The 19731-nt window shown below is 30.7% G+C and overlaps 1 protein-coding gene across 2 annotated transcripts in view; it reads right to left on the bottom strand.

The window, feature by feature from the left end:
• Window positions 1-590: 590 nt before the first annotated feature.
• The window catches only part of LOC107456457 (neuropilin and tolloid-like protein 2), a 330240-nt gene continuing 311099 nt past the window's right edge, over window positions 591-19731 (bottom strand). For both annotated transcript variants that reach the window (XM_043042842.2, XM_071180165.1), the window contains exons 9-12: window positions 9793-10024; window positions 7815-7937; window positions 5040-5365; window positions 591-3042 (exon numbers count right to left, since the gene is read on the bottom strand). In XM_043042842.2, coding sequence (XP_042898776.1) covers window positions 2593-3042; window positions 5040-5365; window positions 7815-7937; window positions 9793-10024 — 1131 coding nt within the window. In that variant the 3' untranslated portion in view covers window positions 591-2592. The remainder of the gene's footprint in view (window positions 3043-5039; window positions 5366-7814; window positions 7938-9792; window positions 10025-19731) is intronic.

The following is a 19731-nucleotide window of genomic DNA, read 5'->3' as shown; positions in this document are numbered from 1 at the left end:
AATACATGAAATAAGTGCACTGAACCACAAGATCATTTAAAGTTTCTTTAACCTCAATCTGATCTTACTCTAAACCATATTTCCATTCAAGTCGCGCAATCTAATCGTGTAAACAAGTTCAATAAGAATAAATTTGTACGATAAAATGATTAAATGTATCATATTATAATGGTTGCAACAAATATGAACGATATCATGGTTCATATTGGTACATTATAATGTTTACTGCAAAATATGAATGAAATCATGGTTTATATTGACACATTATAATGATTACAGCATGTATAAACAATACCATGGTTCATATTGGGACATTATAACTTTTGCAGCAAAAATGAGTGATATCTTGATTCATACCGGAACATTATAATGGTAGCAGCTAATATAGCCGATATCATGGTTACCAAATAACGTTATAATGGTACATTAAAATGGTTGCAACAGATATGAACGATATTTTGTTCACCAAATAACATGATCATAGCTGCAACAATTATGAACGATTTCGTGTTTCAAAGCAATCTAACATTTCTAATAGCATAGAGTATTAAAGGTTTGTTTATTTTATGCTAGAAAGACGATAAAGTCGATTTGTTTAAAATCATTATTTTAATCTTTTTTGATACAAGGTAGTAGATTGAAATTTATTTAGTTCTTTACATTTTCTTATGAAAATTATATTGATCTATAGAATTTAAAATAGTAAACAATGCTTATAAACATAATAATGAACAATATTTTCCTTTAAATTTAGTATTTCTTGACGTTGAACTTAAAGGTAAACACAGAAGAGAATTTCATCGATAAACAAGCTAAGATGTCATATATATAAAAGTATGATCTAATTCTCTATGAATCTTGTTTTGTACATAGAATTCTGGCAGTCCAAAAAGGATGAGAACTTTGACCAACAGGATAAGTTCTGTCTCCTGTAAAAAATTTGTTAGAAATACGATCAGCCTTTGCATCTTATCATTTATACAGTTATATTCGTTTGTTATCCTAAAATACTTCAGAGACCTTCAAGTTTTCCATCTTCATAAAACAGGCCATAAGCAAACATGATTCCAAAAACTAAACCAACTTGATGAAAACTGGGAGAAAACAATAAGTATTTTTTATTTATTAGTTCATTGTTGAAGTTTTAATACTTGTTAGTTCACTGAGTGGAAGACACTGCCTGACTTTTAGTTCTTGCTGTGGTGGAAAATGAAGAACTAAGATAATGTTTGCACCAAATGGAACTCAAAAGTTTTATTTGAGCAGGATTAATTTTAATAACTTGATTAAAAACAAGGAATAAAGTTCAAAAGCATCTATCGATAGTAGATAATTTTTTTACATCTGCTCTATATGTTCAGTGTTTTGTCATTTAATTAGATAGTAGCACCATTTTTCAAATCTTTGGCATTGTAAAAGCAGTTTATTGCTAATCGGTGGGGTGGGCTAGATGTTAGCAAAAAGTAAACAAATCACTCGTTGTTTGGGAATTTTTTGAGAATCCACGGCACACCTCTGAGTTACAGCTTCTTCCATTTTTTGATAGTTTCATAGTATAAGCTAAGAACTCACCTAATTAATTCTATTCATTTATTCTATTTATAAAAGTTTAACTAATGCTTTCATAGGGTAAATCACGTCATACGAGCTTATCAATGTTAACATGAGAAATTCTATGTCCCTAAGCTACAATTCTCCCATGAGATATTTAATGATTGTTTTGTTATTCCTATATGGAACCTGAGCAAAAATTCAAATGACTTCAGCTTATAGATTGTTTTTTATAACTGATAGTAAAAATGGTTTATCACTAGTTTAATATACAATAGTCTGCTGCATACATTCAATGAAATGAAAAGTTAACTATTATGAGAATAAAGCTTTCAAAAGTTATATATTCTTCCCCTGATATTTGTTAAATACTCATTGTCCTTACTCTTAAAGAAAGGCTTAAAATCTTTCTCATAAAATTACGAGTTATATATAAAAAAAGTACTATTGAGGTTTAGCCTTGAAATATCACTTCTTAAAAAAGCTAATAAATCACAACTAGGCTTTAAAGTAACGTGCTTATTCTAAGCTTTCAACGAACTTCTTAATAAATTCATTGAACTTGTAAATTCGTTCTGAAATTTAGTTAACTATGAGTAACTGAGGACTAATTTTATTTGCAGTAGCTATAATTTATTGAAATAGAAGATATTTAAGAAGTATGAAATGAAAGTTTTGATTGAGTTAGGCATTCTCATCATTTTTTTCAATGCCTTGTTATTACAAACTAGAGTGGCCGTGGTTGTCAGAGGCCGGTTAGATGGGGCCCACCCCTTACCTCGACTAACTGCTTTGTTAGTGTCTGTCCAAATATTCAAGCAAAAAATGCTACAGCATGAATAGTCGGAGAAAAGAACATCGGAAGAAAGGTTGCTACTTTGGAATGTCGAATTTCCTAAACTCCTCGATTGCGCCATTTCTTGTCAATTCAGTCCCTGCAAGTTGCGATGCAATAATGCTCAAGACATCTTAGGTTTTATGCGTACAAATATATTCAGTTTAGTTATAATTTATCTCACGTTAATTGATATGGGGTTCTCATCAACGGTGCACTATGACGTCTGGGGCTGACCTCGTACTGTCGAAGCTTGGTGGCCGACTGGAGTCGAGTCCCTCGTCGACTATTGCCTCGGCCCGAAACTTCGAAGGCAGGGACAAAGGCACAGTTGCTGCTTTTACAGATGTCTGTTCAACATCGTCTGGTTCGTCCTCTTCAGCCAGGTATGAGCGATAAGTGTTGTGTTTTTGGCATACAAGATTGTCGTGGTGATGCTCCATGGGTGTGCGACGTACATGAGGAGGGGGTGGAGGGGGAGGCAGTGGTGGCGAGAAGCTGCCTCTCCTCTGGCAGCCATGTTCCTTGCACATAGGGTTAATGCCGTCCGGGAAAGAATTGCTAATGATGTGAATACCATCTCCAGTATTATTCTCCCGATCCCTGCAAATTATGTGTCCACCATTAGGGCTTTTATGAAATATACTTAAGTCCACCTGCAAGATAAAAAATTTACATTATCATCAGATATTATTAATCAGAGTTAGGAGAAATGAAAGACATTTAATAATGTCTCTGTTCATTGATTTGAAACTTTCAAAATAATTTGGATTTTTGATTTGGTTAATTCTCTTTCTATTTAATAACAAACAAGGTGTCTAAACGAAAAGAAAAAAAAATGGTAATGAACAGTGATGGCATAGTAGTTATACCACAGAGCTGTCATTGTGAAGTATTCAGGCTCTATTCTTCGTGGTGGCTTAAAGCCTAACTAGCCCTAACTAGCTTTTCGTCTGCCAAGTATAGTTGATCGGTGTGCAATTTCGCCCGTGTTGTCAACCGTATATTGTCAACCGTTGATTGCTAGATTGCTTTAAGGTTGTTTTTCGAAGGTTCCGTCGTAATATGAAATGATGCATTTTTGAGAATAATATGCTATTTTTATAATTGTTGTGAGTCTTCAACTGTTACTCATGACTGTTTGCTCAAGTTTAGCCTATCAAAAACCAGTGATGAGTGTGCTCAAACGTTGAAAAGGGTTCAAAACGTCAATATGGAGAAAAGCCAGAGTTTTGTTAAAATGAAAAGCGTTCGTTGTCTAATTTCTTAATATTTAAAAATTTACTTCAATGCTGCATTACCTAGGTTCATAAAAATTTGCAAAAACTGAGAATATGGCAGTAATTTTTTTAAATTTTCATCTAGGTAGGAAAATGTCACCAATTTTTAAATAAAGTTTAACAACTTTTTAAAATATTTAAGTTATTTGTCTGTTCTGAAGCCAAGGTAATTCTTCACGCCAAGATTGTACACATAGTTTAAAATCATCGCATTGCTTCAAGCGTAAGGCACTTAAACTATGGTTGTTTTATTTTTCTTGGCGACAGAGCTTCGAAAAACAGCTTTCATGTCAACTCTGGCCAACAGACTCTTTAAAATGGGCTGTTGCTGTAATAATGTTTTCAAAACTTCGATTACTGCAAATCAGATTTCTCAGAACCGTGGTGGCACAGGGGGTAGAGCACTCGCCTTTCAACCGGGTTCGAATTCCAGTGTTGGCTGGTCGATAAGAATAAGAATTCCTCACCCTTCTCGCACCTACCACAGTGCTATCGTAAAATATCTTCCATGGTAGATTGATCATGGATTAGAATCCCCTTATCGTTAGGCTAACCGTGGGAGGTTTACGTTGTTTTCCTCTCCATGTAAGGAAATGCGGATTAGTTCCATCAAAAAGTCCCCCACGAAGGCAAATTTCTCCCAATACTTGATCCAGGAGTTCCCTTGTCTTCTGGATTAGGTTCAAAATTACAAGGCTTCGGGATTGAATATTAGCAGTCGTAAACTGAAAAATTGGATCGGCTGTTCATCGACGGTTGTAAAATCGGATGTCTTGTATTTCGATAGTATTTTAAAATCGGCCTTAATGAAAACTTGAGTTTAACAACAGGCTCTTTAAAAATTGACCGTTTGCATAAATGCTTTTTGCAAAACTTTGATTACCGCAAATCGGACTTCTTTTACTTCGATGCCATTTTAAAACCATCTATAATAAAAACCTGTTTTTAGAATAAAAGAAACATTCATGTGCGTTCGTTTTGTGTTTTTGTCATTCATTTCAGTGGTCTAGTTCCCAGTCATGTGAGGAAACCATAGAATTTCGATAAAATACTGTGAATCACTGTTGATTTTTCTATGCCATTGCAAAATTAGATAATAAAAACTGTGTCTGCTTCCATCATTTCACTCCTTTCAGATAGACATATCGAAAGAAAGACGTGATCAATCTTTTGCCTAAGCTGTTTTGAAATCATTTTTGGTTCGTTCAAAAGAATTTTGGATTTTTAAACAATCTCCTATCGTAAGATGACTGGTTATATGAATTCGATCATTTGAGTAGTATTGTATAATTAAAGTCAATTTTTTATGGTTATAAAATTTAAACTAAATAGCATATTTTTGTGATAAAAAAAATCACATAAAATATTATTACCTCTGGAACATAACACCCATTTGATTCTTCTTCGTCCATCCACCTAGGTGGAACTTTTCTTCTTGCTGCACCAATTTCAGCCGCTTGAGCTGCCAATGCTGCCTCTAGATTTGGATCCATATTAGCGAGAACTCTATCCATTTCACCATCTACGGACACTTCTTTAGAGCGCCGCAATTTGTATTCTCTCTTCTTTTCACGCCGATCTTTGACTTTGTTGTAACATGTTATCACTATAGAAGCACACATGGCTACCACTAAAGCGAAGAAGACTATTAGTATCGTGATCATATGTTCTGAAGTTAGCATCCTGCTCGCTGTCATTGCTAAAAGGAAAAAAAGAACTATTTCAATATCCTGTCAGCACTGCTTTCTATTTCAATGAAGAGTGAAGTTATTTACTGAGTTAAAAATTGTTTTAAACTATTATACAATTGTTCATAAAATTCGCAAAATTACGAAAGAATCGCTCACATTTAATGAAATTTATGTAGAAAGTTCAGGAAAATAACCAGGAAATGCTCTTCGATGTTCAGGGAAAATTTTTATTGCCAGCGTTTTCTACTGTAACGGACTTGTCTGAAGAGAAATCTTGCCCGAGACTTCAGAGGATTCTTTTGTAAGACGTTAACACGATAAATCTCTTAAATTGATTGCGCAAGTGCGGTAGCGCTTTTTGTACCTCGGCGTTGGTATTAAATCTAAAGAGTTATAAAAATGCATTAAAAATTGGATTGATATCACAGCTTGTCCATGTTCAGGGTTTTTTTCCCCCAAGACATAAATTGTTAATTTTAAATTTTGTAATTTAGTCGAAATCGTAAAATAGGAAATACTAGTCGGGTGGAAGTGTTGTGAAATTGCAGGTTGTACGAAATGCAATGCTGAAACAGTGCTTATATATGCTTATTATTTTCTGCAAATTTCATGCAATGTTTGCCTAATTCTTTTTGGGTGCAATATTTTCTAGATAAAATAGTGCATAAACATCTACAAAAATAAAATTTAACCAAACTTTAAATTAAAATAAATGTTTCATATAATCCAATAAAAATCATGTAGTTTATACAATTCCTAACACCCTCTCCGTCAACGTTCATTCTGCAATGATAATTTTAAAATCAACATGAGTTTAGGTTGCACATGATTTCAGGAACACAAACAATTTTTAGGAATTCCAATAAATTTAACCGTAGACAACCGGTTCTGAATGGTGGTTCGAGTAAAAATAAGTGAACCATGGCATTAGCGTTGTGAGTTAATGCCATGGTTCACTATGCCATGGTTCAATAAGTGAACCCTACATGAGTGGCATTAGCGTTTCATTAGGGAAGATAGTTGATAGTTGAAGATTCACTGAAGTCACCTTTTATTTTTGAAGAGGCTGGTATTTTTGAAAGTATTTTTCATAAACTTGTTTGCGAAGCCAAAATTTTGTTAGCTGTCGTATGATACGAAATTGTCTTATGACAGCTTACCGTCATAATATATTTTATAGATACACCGTTATTACCAACCGTTATCTATGGATCAGAGACGTGGACGCCAACCCAGAAACAAGAAAAAATGCCGATTACCTGGGAAAGAAAAATTCTTAGAACTATTTTTGGACCTATCAAAGAGGGTGATCTGTGGAGAAGACGATACAATTTTGAAATTGCAAGACTATTTAAAGAAAAAGATATAATAAATTATGTAAAAGCAAGGAGAATTCAATGGCTAGGACACCTTGAGAGAATGGAGGAAAACAGAGGCACTAAGAAGATATTCAAGAGGCAGTGCCAAGGCCAAAGGAAAAGAGGAAGGCCGGTCAAGAGATGGTTTGACGAGGTGGAAAAAGACCTTAAGACTCTAAAAGTCCGAAACTGGAAACAAAGAGCTTGAGACAGGCGACTTAGGAGGAAAATTGTTAGTGAGGCCATGGTCCAACATGGACTGTAATACCAGGGAGTTAGTTAGCTAGTTAGTTAGATACACGATCGTATACAATGGCATTTTCCCCAAAGACTATTTTTTATACTCTTTTCTCTTTTTTCTATGACAGCAATTTTTAATATGATTCAAAATTATCTTCACTGAAACCGCCTTATTCACTGTAAAACATGAAAATAGTTCTTCAGATAAAAATTTGTGTTTTTTGGCAAAAATAACAAATCTGCAATTATTTTTAGCTTACCTCGCACCACTTTTTAAAAACTCTACGCCTTAGCTTGCGAAGCGAATTTGCGACTTTTTTTAACAGCACACAATGATAACTTAAAAGAAAAAGAAGAAGAAAGAGAGAGAGAGAGAAGGAGCTATCGTTGACAGCCGAACAATCACTACCTTAGTGCCTATTTTGACAACTAAATCCTTATAAACCGATTCTCTATAAACAATAGGAAACGAGGTATTCGAGAATTCATTGGAAGTTCGACGAGTTTTTTTTCCTTCAAAGAAGATACTTGATGGACCTTTTTGTTTTTAATAACAAATCACGTACTTTTTGTTTATACTGAACCACATAATTTCGTCTAAAGGATAGAAAACAAAACCGTTCGAGTTCGTTTTACTATGCAGTTTGTTGTGGTAAATACAGATAATGTAATTGTGGTAAAACTGTCATCCTCCAAATTGTCTGAGAAGATTTGTTTTTTTTTCTGACTGTGAAATTGTAATTGCTTCAATATAAAGCTTTTTAATTAGGGTTAAACTGTACAGAATTGTATTCTTCTTAATTGATTCATTATTTATTTTTTATGTAAATATCGGAAAGAAGTGAGAGTATTCGCTTACCAGGAGTGCACAGAGCTGCATCTTCGTCATATCGATATTTACAGTTGAACATTTTGTTACATTTTAGAGATATGTCTATGCATGTGCCATCGTCACAGCTGAATTCTGTTGGTATGCATTTATCTAAACAGAACAGAACAGTTTTTATTAAAAGGACATTCAAGGAAGAATATGCGTTAAAGAAATATTTAGACTGTTTTAAAATTGAGTCCAAACAGAGAGAACTTTGTCTAAATTTGCAAGTCAACATTATGAAATTACACTTAAATGACCCAAATTGTAATGTTATTTCACAAATATTTTTCCTTGTTAGTAGAAGAACCCAGGAAATGCATGATATCCGCTTTCAAAGTTATAATCATGTTTTAAACTCAAGTTTGATTTGATATAATCTTATGATGACATGATATGATTTAGATGTAAATTACATCAAATAATTAATTAAAAAGACTAGAGAGGAAATTTTTTTTGTGAGTGAATAAATTAATATAATCATATACTTTTTATTTTAAAAAAAAAGTATTGAAGTATAGTTAAACTCTAAAATTTCTCTTTTGACACTTTTAAAAGTCCAATTAATATTGGTGCGTTTTAATTTTGGTCCAAAGATGTCGGATAACGACGGTTATGCGAAGTTAAGCCAAATAGAAATTGCGAGTTCAATCTTTTGCCTATTTTTGATATAACATATTTGTTAACTGACGTACAAACCTAAATTTTTCTTTTAACCTATGCAAAAAAAATATTTGCACAACCATTTTTTTTTATCACGAAGTCTGTTACGACATAATAAAAATGTGGAAGAAAAACTTAAAGAAAAAAATTTGAAAACACAAGCAATAACAATAAATAAATAAATAAAAAACCAATCAAGGTCGGACTTGCTTACAAAAATGTGGGTGGGAGTAAGGGTTAGCGTGGGGCAAAGAAAAGAGATGGACACTGGGGAATTATATTCTCTTGTATGTTATGCGTTCTTTCATTTGATCATTTCTCATTAGAATTATTTACATTTATAATTCGGTTATTTATAATCCTAGAAGTTTAAGTTTATGACTGATTCCTTAGAAGAGGTACAATTTTTAAAATCTAATTCCTTTCCTTCCAAAAGAAGGTCTTAAAAATCAAAATAATTTTAGTTAATAAGCTAAATGGCTTTCTTTTTATAAATCAGCTTCAATCACAGAAACATTTTAAGATAGCATTAGTAGAAAAAAATAGCCCTATAAAGGGTTAAATATTGGTCTCAAAGTGAGGGAAGTCACAACGATAGACTGGTTTATTTCTGCTTCTGGTTGTAATACACGCAGTTGTTAATTACATATTACATAATAATTGCTAATTACATGATAATTATGTATAAGTTCCAATGAATTTCTTCTTTGAATAGAACCAACCTGTTTCACTAATAAGCCTGTTTTTAAGCGAAAATATAATATTTTTAGGGATATTTGTATGCAAATATCCCTAATTACAACTATTGCTGTAATAACAAGGAAAATATCTAAATATTCTGCAAATACTATTATATATTGTACGGCTTTGAGGAGAACTCCTGCAGACTAAAATTCTGGGACTGTCTGCTGCTATGGTAACAAGTCAGAGCACATTTTTAATGGGGGGTGAAATGGAGGAACGAAGGTGTCGATTGGTTTACTCACGCTGACCTATGTCAAGATCAAGACAAAACTATTCACCCCACACCCCTATTTGAAGTGACTTTTCCTCGTAACCACGGTACTCGCCACGACGCGAGACTGATGTCTAGAAGAGTTCTCATGAAAGCCACACTATACCTCTTTTTTAAAGTATATAGTTAAATTATTAGTTTTTAATACATGTTGGAGACCTGAAAACTTAAGTTGCTTGAAAATTTTATTGCTGGAAAGTATTGCTAAAAATATTTCGATACACTTTTTTTGGTTATAAGATTTCAAAGAAGAAATATAGACAATAATAAAATGAATGATGTTTCTACCAGATTCTCTGAATGCTGTGTAGACGATTTCAAACTTCCCATCTATTGCTTCTGCTTGTGCAAAATAGCGTACATAGACTAGGTTTCCGTCCGATTTTTGAGGTTCAGTGGCCGTGCCGCAAAACTGTGCCATTCTGGTGTCGTCACTCAGTGTCTGCTCATAGATGTCGATAAAGTTAAGGTCACAGTTATTAGGATGCTTCAGCTCGTATTTTTGAAAGTTGACATACATCTAGAAATAAATATCAAAGATGTATTCATAAATTAGGTTTAATGTAAATATATCTAAATATTATAGTATGAACTGAGCGTATGAAGATTAAGGGGGAAGACTCGATTGTATGGTCATCAGTTGAATTTTGAGGATTACTAAGTTTCAACAAATCAATGATGTGCACTGAGAAAAAAAAGCATAGTCAAGACTATCAGAATATGGTAGTTCTGGTTAGTTTCCGGCCCTATGGAGACATTAAAAAAACTAGGTAATTTTTACCCAACTACAGTGGAAATAATTTTGGTAAATTTAACAATAAAGTATGGTTTTATAATCTGTGATAAAATTTGGCAAATGTGGTAAAATTTGGTAATTTTATCAGGATACCTTAGACCATGGCATAAAAACCAAACATTCGGTTCAATTTATTTATAATTTTTGTATATTTTTTTCTAAATGTGTGGTAATATGAACTATAATTTTGAAAACCAGAATTGTTTGGTAAACGGTAACCATATGAACGGAAAAATTTCCAAATAAATATTATACCGTATATTTTCGTTTTTGTTAACAAGAATTAGATTTTTTTTACTGGAACTGTCATTACCATACAGTTCTGTAATTTTACTATCTCAGAATTTTTTTTTCTCCGTGTGGAAAATCAGTTATTTTTGAGAGTTATTACACAGTGAAGTTAGGCCGTGTAGCAATTTTCTTTTTTCTCTCTCTCAAAAATGAGCTTTCATGGACTTAATTCGTTTTTCTTCCTTCATCTTCATATTATGTCATTAGTTCCTTTTAGTAAAAATGAATTTCCTTTCATAATGCTTGTACTGAGTCTATTATTTGGTTTCATTTTATATTTCATTATATTTTTAGAGAGTGTTAATGTATATGTATGCAATGAAATAATTAGCAAGTCTTTGCATTTTGACTAGGAGAAATCGACTATATATAGAATTAAATCAAAAAATAAGAAACCGATAAAATGCTACAAAATCAACTACTTTAATATCAAGAGCAAATATTATTTTAATATCACATATAATCATGTAAAAAATTGATAGCAGTGTATTAGAATTACTTACTGACAAAAATTTAAATATTTACACTCAACAGAAAATTTCTAAATCAATAATTTTAATATTTCTGTACTCATAATCTTTTTTCTTGCAAAAGAAAGAGCATTTCTAGAATATTTCTAGACAGATTTCCTATGGATAAAACATTTGCAGTTTATGCATCTAGATATTTGAATATTCTTTATTCGTTCAAATTGCACGCATTTTATTAAACCTACGTTGTCAAAACTGAGCATTTTATTCTTGATATGTGATTGAAAATCAGTTCAAAAAATATTTGTCTTCAATTGAAAAAGTTTCAGACACATAAGGTTATCGTAAAAAAACTGAAATATTGAACATTATTTTATTTTTAAAGCTGAAGATCTAAAATACACTTGAATATGTACATTTTTTTAAATAAAAATTAACAAAATAGTTTTTATACTCATGTAAAAAATTCTACTTGTTTTAAAACTATGATATGACTTATCAGCCTTTTTATATAAAAAAATTTTAATTTTTTTTTTAAAAAGCATAATCATTAAAAAGAATTTCCTTAAAGGCAGTTTTTTATTAATTGTCCCATTATCATATTAACTGTTATAGAAACAGAAAAAAAGGTTTATGTTTGTGAATACTTCAACCATTTGCTTATATGTGCCACAAGTCACCATATGTGTATTATATAAGATCTATGTTAAAATTGATCATGTTCTTAAAAACAATAATTTTCAAATACAGAAATTTCATCAAAAAATTATTTATTTCGATAAAAATATATTATTATTATTATTTATTATAGTTTAAAACAAAAGATGCAAAATCAAATAGTAAATGTATTTTAATTCCGAAAACAATATTATTCAATAGCATTTTGATTACACAAAGACATGTTAAAATTGATAATTCTCTTCAAGAATAATTTTTTAACAAACAATTTTCAGAGACAGAAATGCCATCAAATAAAAAATATTAATAATATTTTTTATTTATAAATATTTCAATAAAAAATATTATTATGATTTGTGATATTCTAAAATAAAAATACAAAAGTCAAATTGTAAATCTGCTTTACTTCCGAAAACAATATTATTCAATAACATTTTGATTATACAAAGTCATGTTGAAATTGNAATAATATTTTTTATTTACAAATATTTCAATAAAAAATATTATTATGATTTGTGATATTCTAAAATAAATATACAAAAGTCAAATTGTAAATCTGCTTTACTTCCGAAAACAATATTATTCAATAACATTTTGATTATACAAAGTCATGTTAAAATTGGTTGTTTTTTAACGAATAATTTTCAGAGACAGAAATGCCATCAAAAATTTATTTCAATAAAAAATATTATTATGATTTATGATATTCTAAAATAAAAGATACAAAAGTCAAATTGTAAATCTGCTTTACTTCCGAAAACAATATTATTCAATAACATTTTGATTATACAAAGTCATGTTGAAATTGGTTGTTTTTCAACGAATAATTTTCAGAGACAGAAATTCCATCAAAAATATATTTCAATAAAAATACATTATTATAATTTATTACAGTCCAAAACAAAAGATACAAAATTCAAACAATAAATCTGCCTTGCTTCCGAAAGCAAGATTATTCAATAGCATTTTGAGTATGCGAAGTCATGTTAGAATTGATCATTTCTTTAATGAATAATTTTCAGAGACAAAAATTCTACCAAAAATTTATTTCAATAAAAATACATTATTACAGTCCAAAACAAAAGATGCAAAAGTCAAACAATAAACCTGCCTTGCTTCCGAAAGTGAATGCATAGTAAAGAATTCTTTTCAAATCTCTGAGCACTGGTAAAAGGCAAGCTCCAGCTTCGAACAGAACTTTGGTCATTTCCTTCAGGGCGAAGCATTTTGAAGGAGAGTAGGCTGGGGCGGTAACAGCAGCAGCAGATATTCAGATTCGGTAGACGCGGGGATGTATCTATATGCTTACAGATGCATGTGAATCTCGATTGTAAGCCTAATTGCGTCCCACAAAGCTGTAGATAAAAGGCTTTTATATGCCAGCTGCAGACATATTGATTCGCTTTTGGAGAACTCTGGACACTTGCCAGAGTCAGGCCACAAATCCCTAGTTTCGCTACTCCTGTTTTCCAGGAAGAAGTTAAAATGTGTATCCCTTGCGTTTTCGGGATAAAAAGGGAAGAAAAGAAGGTGAGACTGGAAATTTATATTTCGGTGAAAGGCAGTCCAGTAGTTCAAATATCATTTTATTTTAGAATGGGAGTTATTGGTGGGTGTCTTTTGTCTTTTTGGTACGTGTCCAAGTTGCTTACTATTTTACGTAGATCTAGAGAAAAAAGAAACTGGTTCTGGCAAAAATTGAAAAAAAAAAATACTTTTGTTGGGAAATAACGCTGCATTTTATTCGATGCTTGATTCTCAAGAGCTGAAGAGAAATGTACTTCGTAATGATTTCTGAGGCATTGAACTTGCTCGTAATATTTATTTTTCGTATTGTGATTACCTGGATTTTACCAATACTGAAGATTGCGATTCTATATAATAATAAAATAAAATTTGAGTTTGTAGAATGTGATGCTAAATATAGAGAGCAGTGAACAAACATAGATTTAGAGAGAAAATTCTTTTTTCCTCCTGTTTTTCTCAACCTTTTTCCTATTATGTACACAAATGAATAAAAAAAGAAGTTGAGAGGGTACTGGGAATTTATATAACTGTAAAATACAGTCCAGTAGTTCAAAATATCATTTTACTTTTGAATGAGAGTTATTGGTAGGTGTCTTTTGTTTTTTTGGTACGAGTCCAAGTTGCTTATTATCTTACGTATAACTTGAAAAAAAAACTGGTTCAGGCAAAAACAGAAAAAAACAGCAACAACAATTTTTTGTTGGGAAATAACTCTGCATTTTATTCGATGTTTGATTCTCAAGAGCTGAAGAGAAATATGCATTTGTAATGATTTCTAAGACATTAAACTTGTTCGTAATATTTTTCGTATTGTGATTGCATGCTTAAAAGCAAAGTCAAAATTGATTTTACGTATTTATAGAATAAAATTTGTATTTATAGAAGGAAATATGAAGTATAGAGAATTATGAAAAAACATAGGTTTAGAGAGAAAATATGCTTATTATGTAAACACAAATGATTAAAAAAAGAAGTTGAGATAGTACTTGGAATTTATATGACTGTAAAATACAGTCCAGTAGTTTAAATAACATTTTATTTCAGAATGAGAGTTATTGGTGGGTGTCTTTAGTTTTTTTAGAACGTGTTCAAATTGCTTACTGTTTTAAGCATAATTTGGAAAGACGAACTGGTTCTCTCAAAAGTAGGCAAATAGAAAAAATGTTTTTGATTTTGGTTGTGAAATAAGGCTGCAATTTTATTCCATGTTTGATTCTCAAGAGCTGAAAGGAAATATGCTTTGTAATAATTTCTAAGGCATTAAACTTGTTCCTAAGATTTGTTTTACATATTATGATTACCTGGATTTAACCAACATTGAAGATTGTAATTCCATGCATGTATAAAATAAAACTTGGGTCTGATGAATGTGATGCTAGGTATAGTGAATAACGAACAAAACGCAAAGGTTTAGAGAGAAAAATCCCTTTTTCTTCCTATTGTTTTAATTTTTTTTTCTATTATGTACACAAAGGACTAAAAAATGGTGAGACGGTACTGGAAAATTATATTCTTTTGAAATGCTGTCCAGTAGAGTTATTGGTGGGTGTCTTTAGTTTTTTTGATGCGTGTCCAAGTTGTTTACTGTCTTATGTATGACTTGGAAAATAAAATCTGGTTCTGCCAAAATTAGGAAAGTAGAAAAAAAAAAATTTTTGTTGTGAAATAACGCTGCATTTTTTTCGATGTTTGACACTCTAGAGTTGAATAGAAATAAGCTTTGTAATGATAGCTGTCCAATTCCAAGTTGCTGATTGTGCTGCGCATAATTTAAAAAAAAAAAACTGGTTGTGGCAAAAATATGAAAATGGAAAAAATGTTTTTGTTGTGAAAGCTGAATAGAAATTTGTAGTGATAGTTGTATAAGTCTTAGTAGCTTACTGTTTTATGTATACTGTAAAAACTGTGGTGCAATACCCAACTGAAATCGCTCTTCAGAAACTTTAAAAATTGTGAGTTATTTCAAGTTAATACTGAATCGAGCGTGCATGTACATTTTAAAGGGTGTAGTTAAATCTAAACTCCATAAAATAAGGATGCTTACACCAAGATCAGATGCTTTTACTCCATTCATGAATAATTTTTTTCAATGTTGGAGTAAATTTGGAAACCGTCTGACGACAACGGTAATTGTTCGCATTAAGAGTATGGCGAGAGGCTGTTTTCATCTCGCAAGGTACTGATCATTCCGAAGAAATAGAAGTGAATAGAAATACGAATAAATGGCACGTATGTCTTTATAGTAAAAGTAATTATATTTTCATTAGAGGACTTACATAAGTCAGTGAACTGTATAAAATAATTTTATTATATTTAATTACCATCTGTTTCTGTTAAATTGTTTGTCTCTTCGGGTCTTATCAGTTTCAAATTAATATGCATCCTAAATTAACAATTCTTGCTTTATATTGTTTCGTAAATATAACTTTACTGGCTCTTATGTGTATCACATCGTAATTAGAAATTTTAGCGTTACTGAATAGCAAAAATGGTGACCGCTATTTTACACCAAATAGTGTAAAAGAACATTCTTGATGCAGTGAAACACCTAGATCCAAATGTTATGTAGTAATTTTCAGCAATTTTGGTGTTAAGATACACTGAAATTTTTGTTAAAGAAAGCCAGCTTAGGTAAACTAAGCGAATTTAAAGTAGAATGCGTTTCTTGTTTTTTAGTGGCACCATCTATGACCAAGTTTTTTTTAGTGGCACCACACACACGTCACAGCCCAAAGGTGGACCCATTCATGCATTCATTCATCCACAAATCGTAATTTTGACCTGATCCAGAGAACGATCAGTCTCCAATCCAGCGCTCCAGAGGTATTGATTGGGAATTTGGAAGACTGAGTGACCCGACAAACTTAACGCGCACCAGTCACCATTTACTACACGGGGAGCATTCGGCCTGCTCGGATCAAATTCACGACCTCTAGGACAGGGGCCCAACGCCATACCAACCAGGCTATCCCGGCCCACTTAAAAATGAATTTAGTTTATCTCAACAATAAAATTGGTGACAACTATGCATCAAAATTGTTCACACTGTAATACATTAAGCTTGTTCGTAATATTTATTTTTCATGTGACTTTTTTCTGCTTGAGTATTTTACAGAGCATTCTTTGCATAAAAATATTATAAGATTTCCGGAGGACCAGTGCCCAATATATTGCACATTATTCGGTGCAATTTTATTAATTAAAAAATAATATTTTCAGATTTTTTTCTGATTGAATCCTTTACAAAGCATAGTCTGCTTAAAATATAAACTAAATTTAAGTAACCAAAGCAGATATAGGGTGTATAAATTTCTTATTACATAGTGGAGTAGTGCATTTTGTTTTTCACCAAATCTAAAGAAATAGGCAACAAAAATACATAAGATTAAGAAATGCTCGGGTATTTTAATTCTGAAAATGGTAGCAACTACTTTAAATCAAAAACGCTGTCCTGAAACACCAGTAACGTTTTTTTTTAACCCTATTTGGTGTTAAGTAGCTAACACCATATTTTAATGATCAGTAGCACAAATATTTATAATTACATTAGGATAAGACACATTTAAGATACAGTAAAGTTATTTTTATGAAACAAAATAAAGTAAAAATCATTAATTTAGGATTAGGATGTTTAGCAGCTACCATCAAATTTTGATGTTTAGTAGCACTAATATTTATAATTACATTAAGATGAAGATTCACATAAGATACAGTAAATCGGTTTTTTGTGTCACAAAATAAAGTAAAAATCATTCATTTAGGATGATCGTGCTTATTAATTCCTAAAATAAAATTAGTTTGTATAGCAAACATGCTCGTAGTATAATGAGAATATTAAGACCAATTTGAACTGGGCTTAGCGGAACAAAAGCGGCTTACAGTGATTCAATTTTACTCAATTATAGCTTACAGTGACTCAAATATAAAGATATAAATATCCTTATTACACAACTAATAATATCCATACATTCTGTAACAACAAAATTAGTTTCAGTGCAATAACGTGAAAACTTTCGACAATTTCACGTCAATTCGTGACGACGTGAAAAAGTGCATCAGCATTGATGTTCTTGGAAGTGAAAATATCTAGCGCATAGTGTAATTGCTTGCAACTTGGTACAAATATTTTCAATTTTAAGTGTTTTAGATTCAACTACTCCCATTGAATTGGATATGAAGGATTAATTTGGTGTTTATTTGTTATTTACACAAATTTTTGGATTGTTTAACATTAAATTCGGAAAAAAGCTCGCCACAGTTTTTACAATGGGTAATAAGCAAAAAAAAAAATTAACAATTAAATTTATTATCTTTTATGCAATAATTAAAAGTAACTAAAATCGTTTAATATGTTTAATTAATTGTATTCCATTTTAAAAATAAACATTTTAGAGGAATTATAAATTTACTTATAAGATTACATATTTTTTAAGTAAAAACCAGATTTTCTGCTATTATTTAATGCTCTGTTTTCATAGCTTTAAATAATAACTCGATATTTAAAGTCATCCTTAGAGACTCTATTGGTTAATTTTAAATGAGAATATCGAGAGCACCAAAAATGACCAATCATTTAAAAAAATAAAACAAACAAACAAACAAACAAACAAGCAAACAAGCAAACAAACAAACAAACAAACAAACAAACAAAGAGCGAAAGAAAGAAAGAAAGAAACAAGCAAAAAAACAAACAAACACACAAAAATAAGTAAATTAACAAAATAATAAATAAAAAAATAAAGGAGCAAAATAAAGAATAACGGAAGGAAATTGCTGGAAACAAATTGCTTGAACGGCTTGCTGGGTTCTGCTTAGAAAATTATATATTTTTGCCCATGTTCTAAAATTAGTTACATAATTTATCGATAGATTTCGTTGCTAAATGAAAAAAACTATAAATAATGTTTTCACAATTACCATTATAATCTTATTGCAACCCTGCAAATATATCAGTTGGAATTTTCTGAGAAGCAGCATAAAACATAGTTATTTATTTTCCTGTTAATAGCGCACACTGTGTTGATAAAATTTGTGAAATTTTTTTTATTACAACCCTATCAAAAATTCTATAGTGTATAAGTCTTAATGAAATGCTTTCATATTACTTGACGCTTATACAATTAAATATAATTTATCACAATCATTAATCATCATAATTTAATTTAAAAAAAAAACATTAAACTATTTTCCAGCGCTGCAAAAATTAAAGAAAAGTATAAATCATAAGAAGATTAAATACCGTACACGTTTGTTCCAATTTAATAAGTGAAAAAATATTGGCAATAAAGGAAAGAAATTTTCGGATGAATTGTTTTGATAAAAACAACAAAGCTTAAAAGATATCGAATTACACAGTTTAGAAAGAGTTTCAGTAATCAAAGAAGTTTGTCCTATTTCGAAAACACAAACAAAAACTTCCGATAAATGCTTTATTTTGAGAGAATGACACAATAACATAAAAACAAGTCTAATAGTAAAGTGAAGAATCGAAATAATAGCTTTGTCCCATAATACTTTAAGTTGATCCGTTTTATTGCTCTTTATTTTTGAAGGATGTCACAGATCTTGAAAAAAGAAGAAAAAGAAAATACAATTTCTCTTGAACTAGTGTAAATAAATTCTTTAGCTTACAAGACTCATAGAGAATTTTTAACTATTTTAGAGTTTTTAGCATTAATAATGTATTTTATTTGAAAGATATTTAAAAAAAATGTTCTTTTTTCTTATCTACAATTCGGTAAAAAATTTAAACAATTTGATAACTAAAACGTTTAGAATCGTTTAAATAGTTAGTAGTTCCACGTATGTACTTTGACTAAAAAGCTATCAGATAGCTAAAGTGTCGATAAATTATTGAGACCAAGTATAATCTTTATGCTTTTATTTTATAATTATTTTAAATTTTAAAACAATTTATCTTTGTGTGCTTTCAAATGTTACCTACAAGCATAATTTTTTAAAATTACTTATGTTACACTTTAAGAAATTATAATACTTGACTATGGTTAGTGAAGGATAAAAGTGTTTCAGTCACTAACAGTAAAAATAAATTTATTCCCGTAAGGCTATCATGCCCATAAAAATATAGATATGCCCGAAAATGTTTCCATGTTACATACAATGCATGGTTTTACTGTATTACTGTATTTTTAGTAATTATGCGCTTTCTAAAAGATACTACTTGATAATAGTTTTTTTCTCTCCATTATGTCAAATTGCAAGCGAAGAAAATTAAATGAAAATTTAACGTAGAGTGGGAGTCAGATTATACTTCGGTGAAAGGTAAAATGGTGTGTTTATTGAACAATACCGTTTTGACTACTTTGAAAAAAGCGAATGCAAATAAACACTATTTAACTTTTAAAAGAATATTTCAATTTAGAAGGTACTGAAACTTGACAAGAAGTATTTATTGGAAAATATTTCTACTTTATTATTCTTTTTTAAAAAAGCATTTTGTATAAA

This window comes from Parasteatoda tepidariorum, chromosome 4 (assembly GCF_043381705.1).
Source record: "Parasteatoda tepidariorum isolate YZ-2023 chromosome 4, CAS_Ptep_4.0, whole genome shotgun sequence".
NCBI lineage: Eukaryota > Metazoa > Arthropoda > Arachnida > Araneae > Theridiidae > Parasteatoda > Parasteatoda tepidariorum.
The sequence above is the reverse complement of the archived record's forward strand: the minus strand, read 5'-3'. Positions and strand labels throughout refer to the sequence as shown.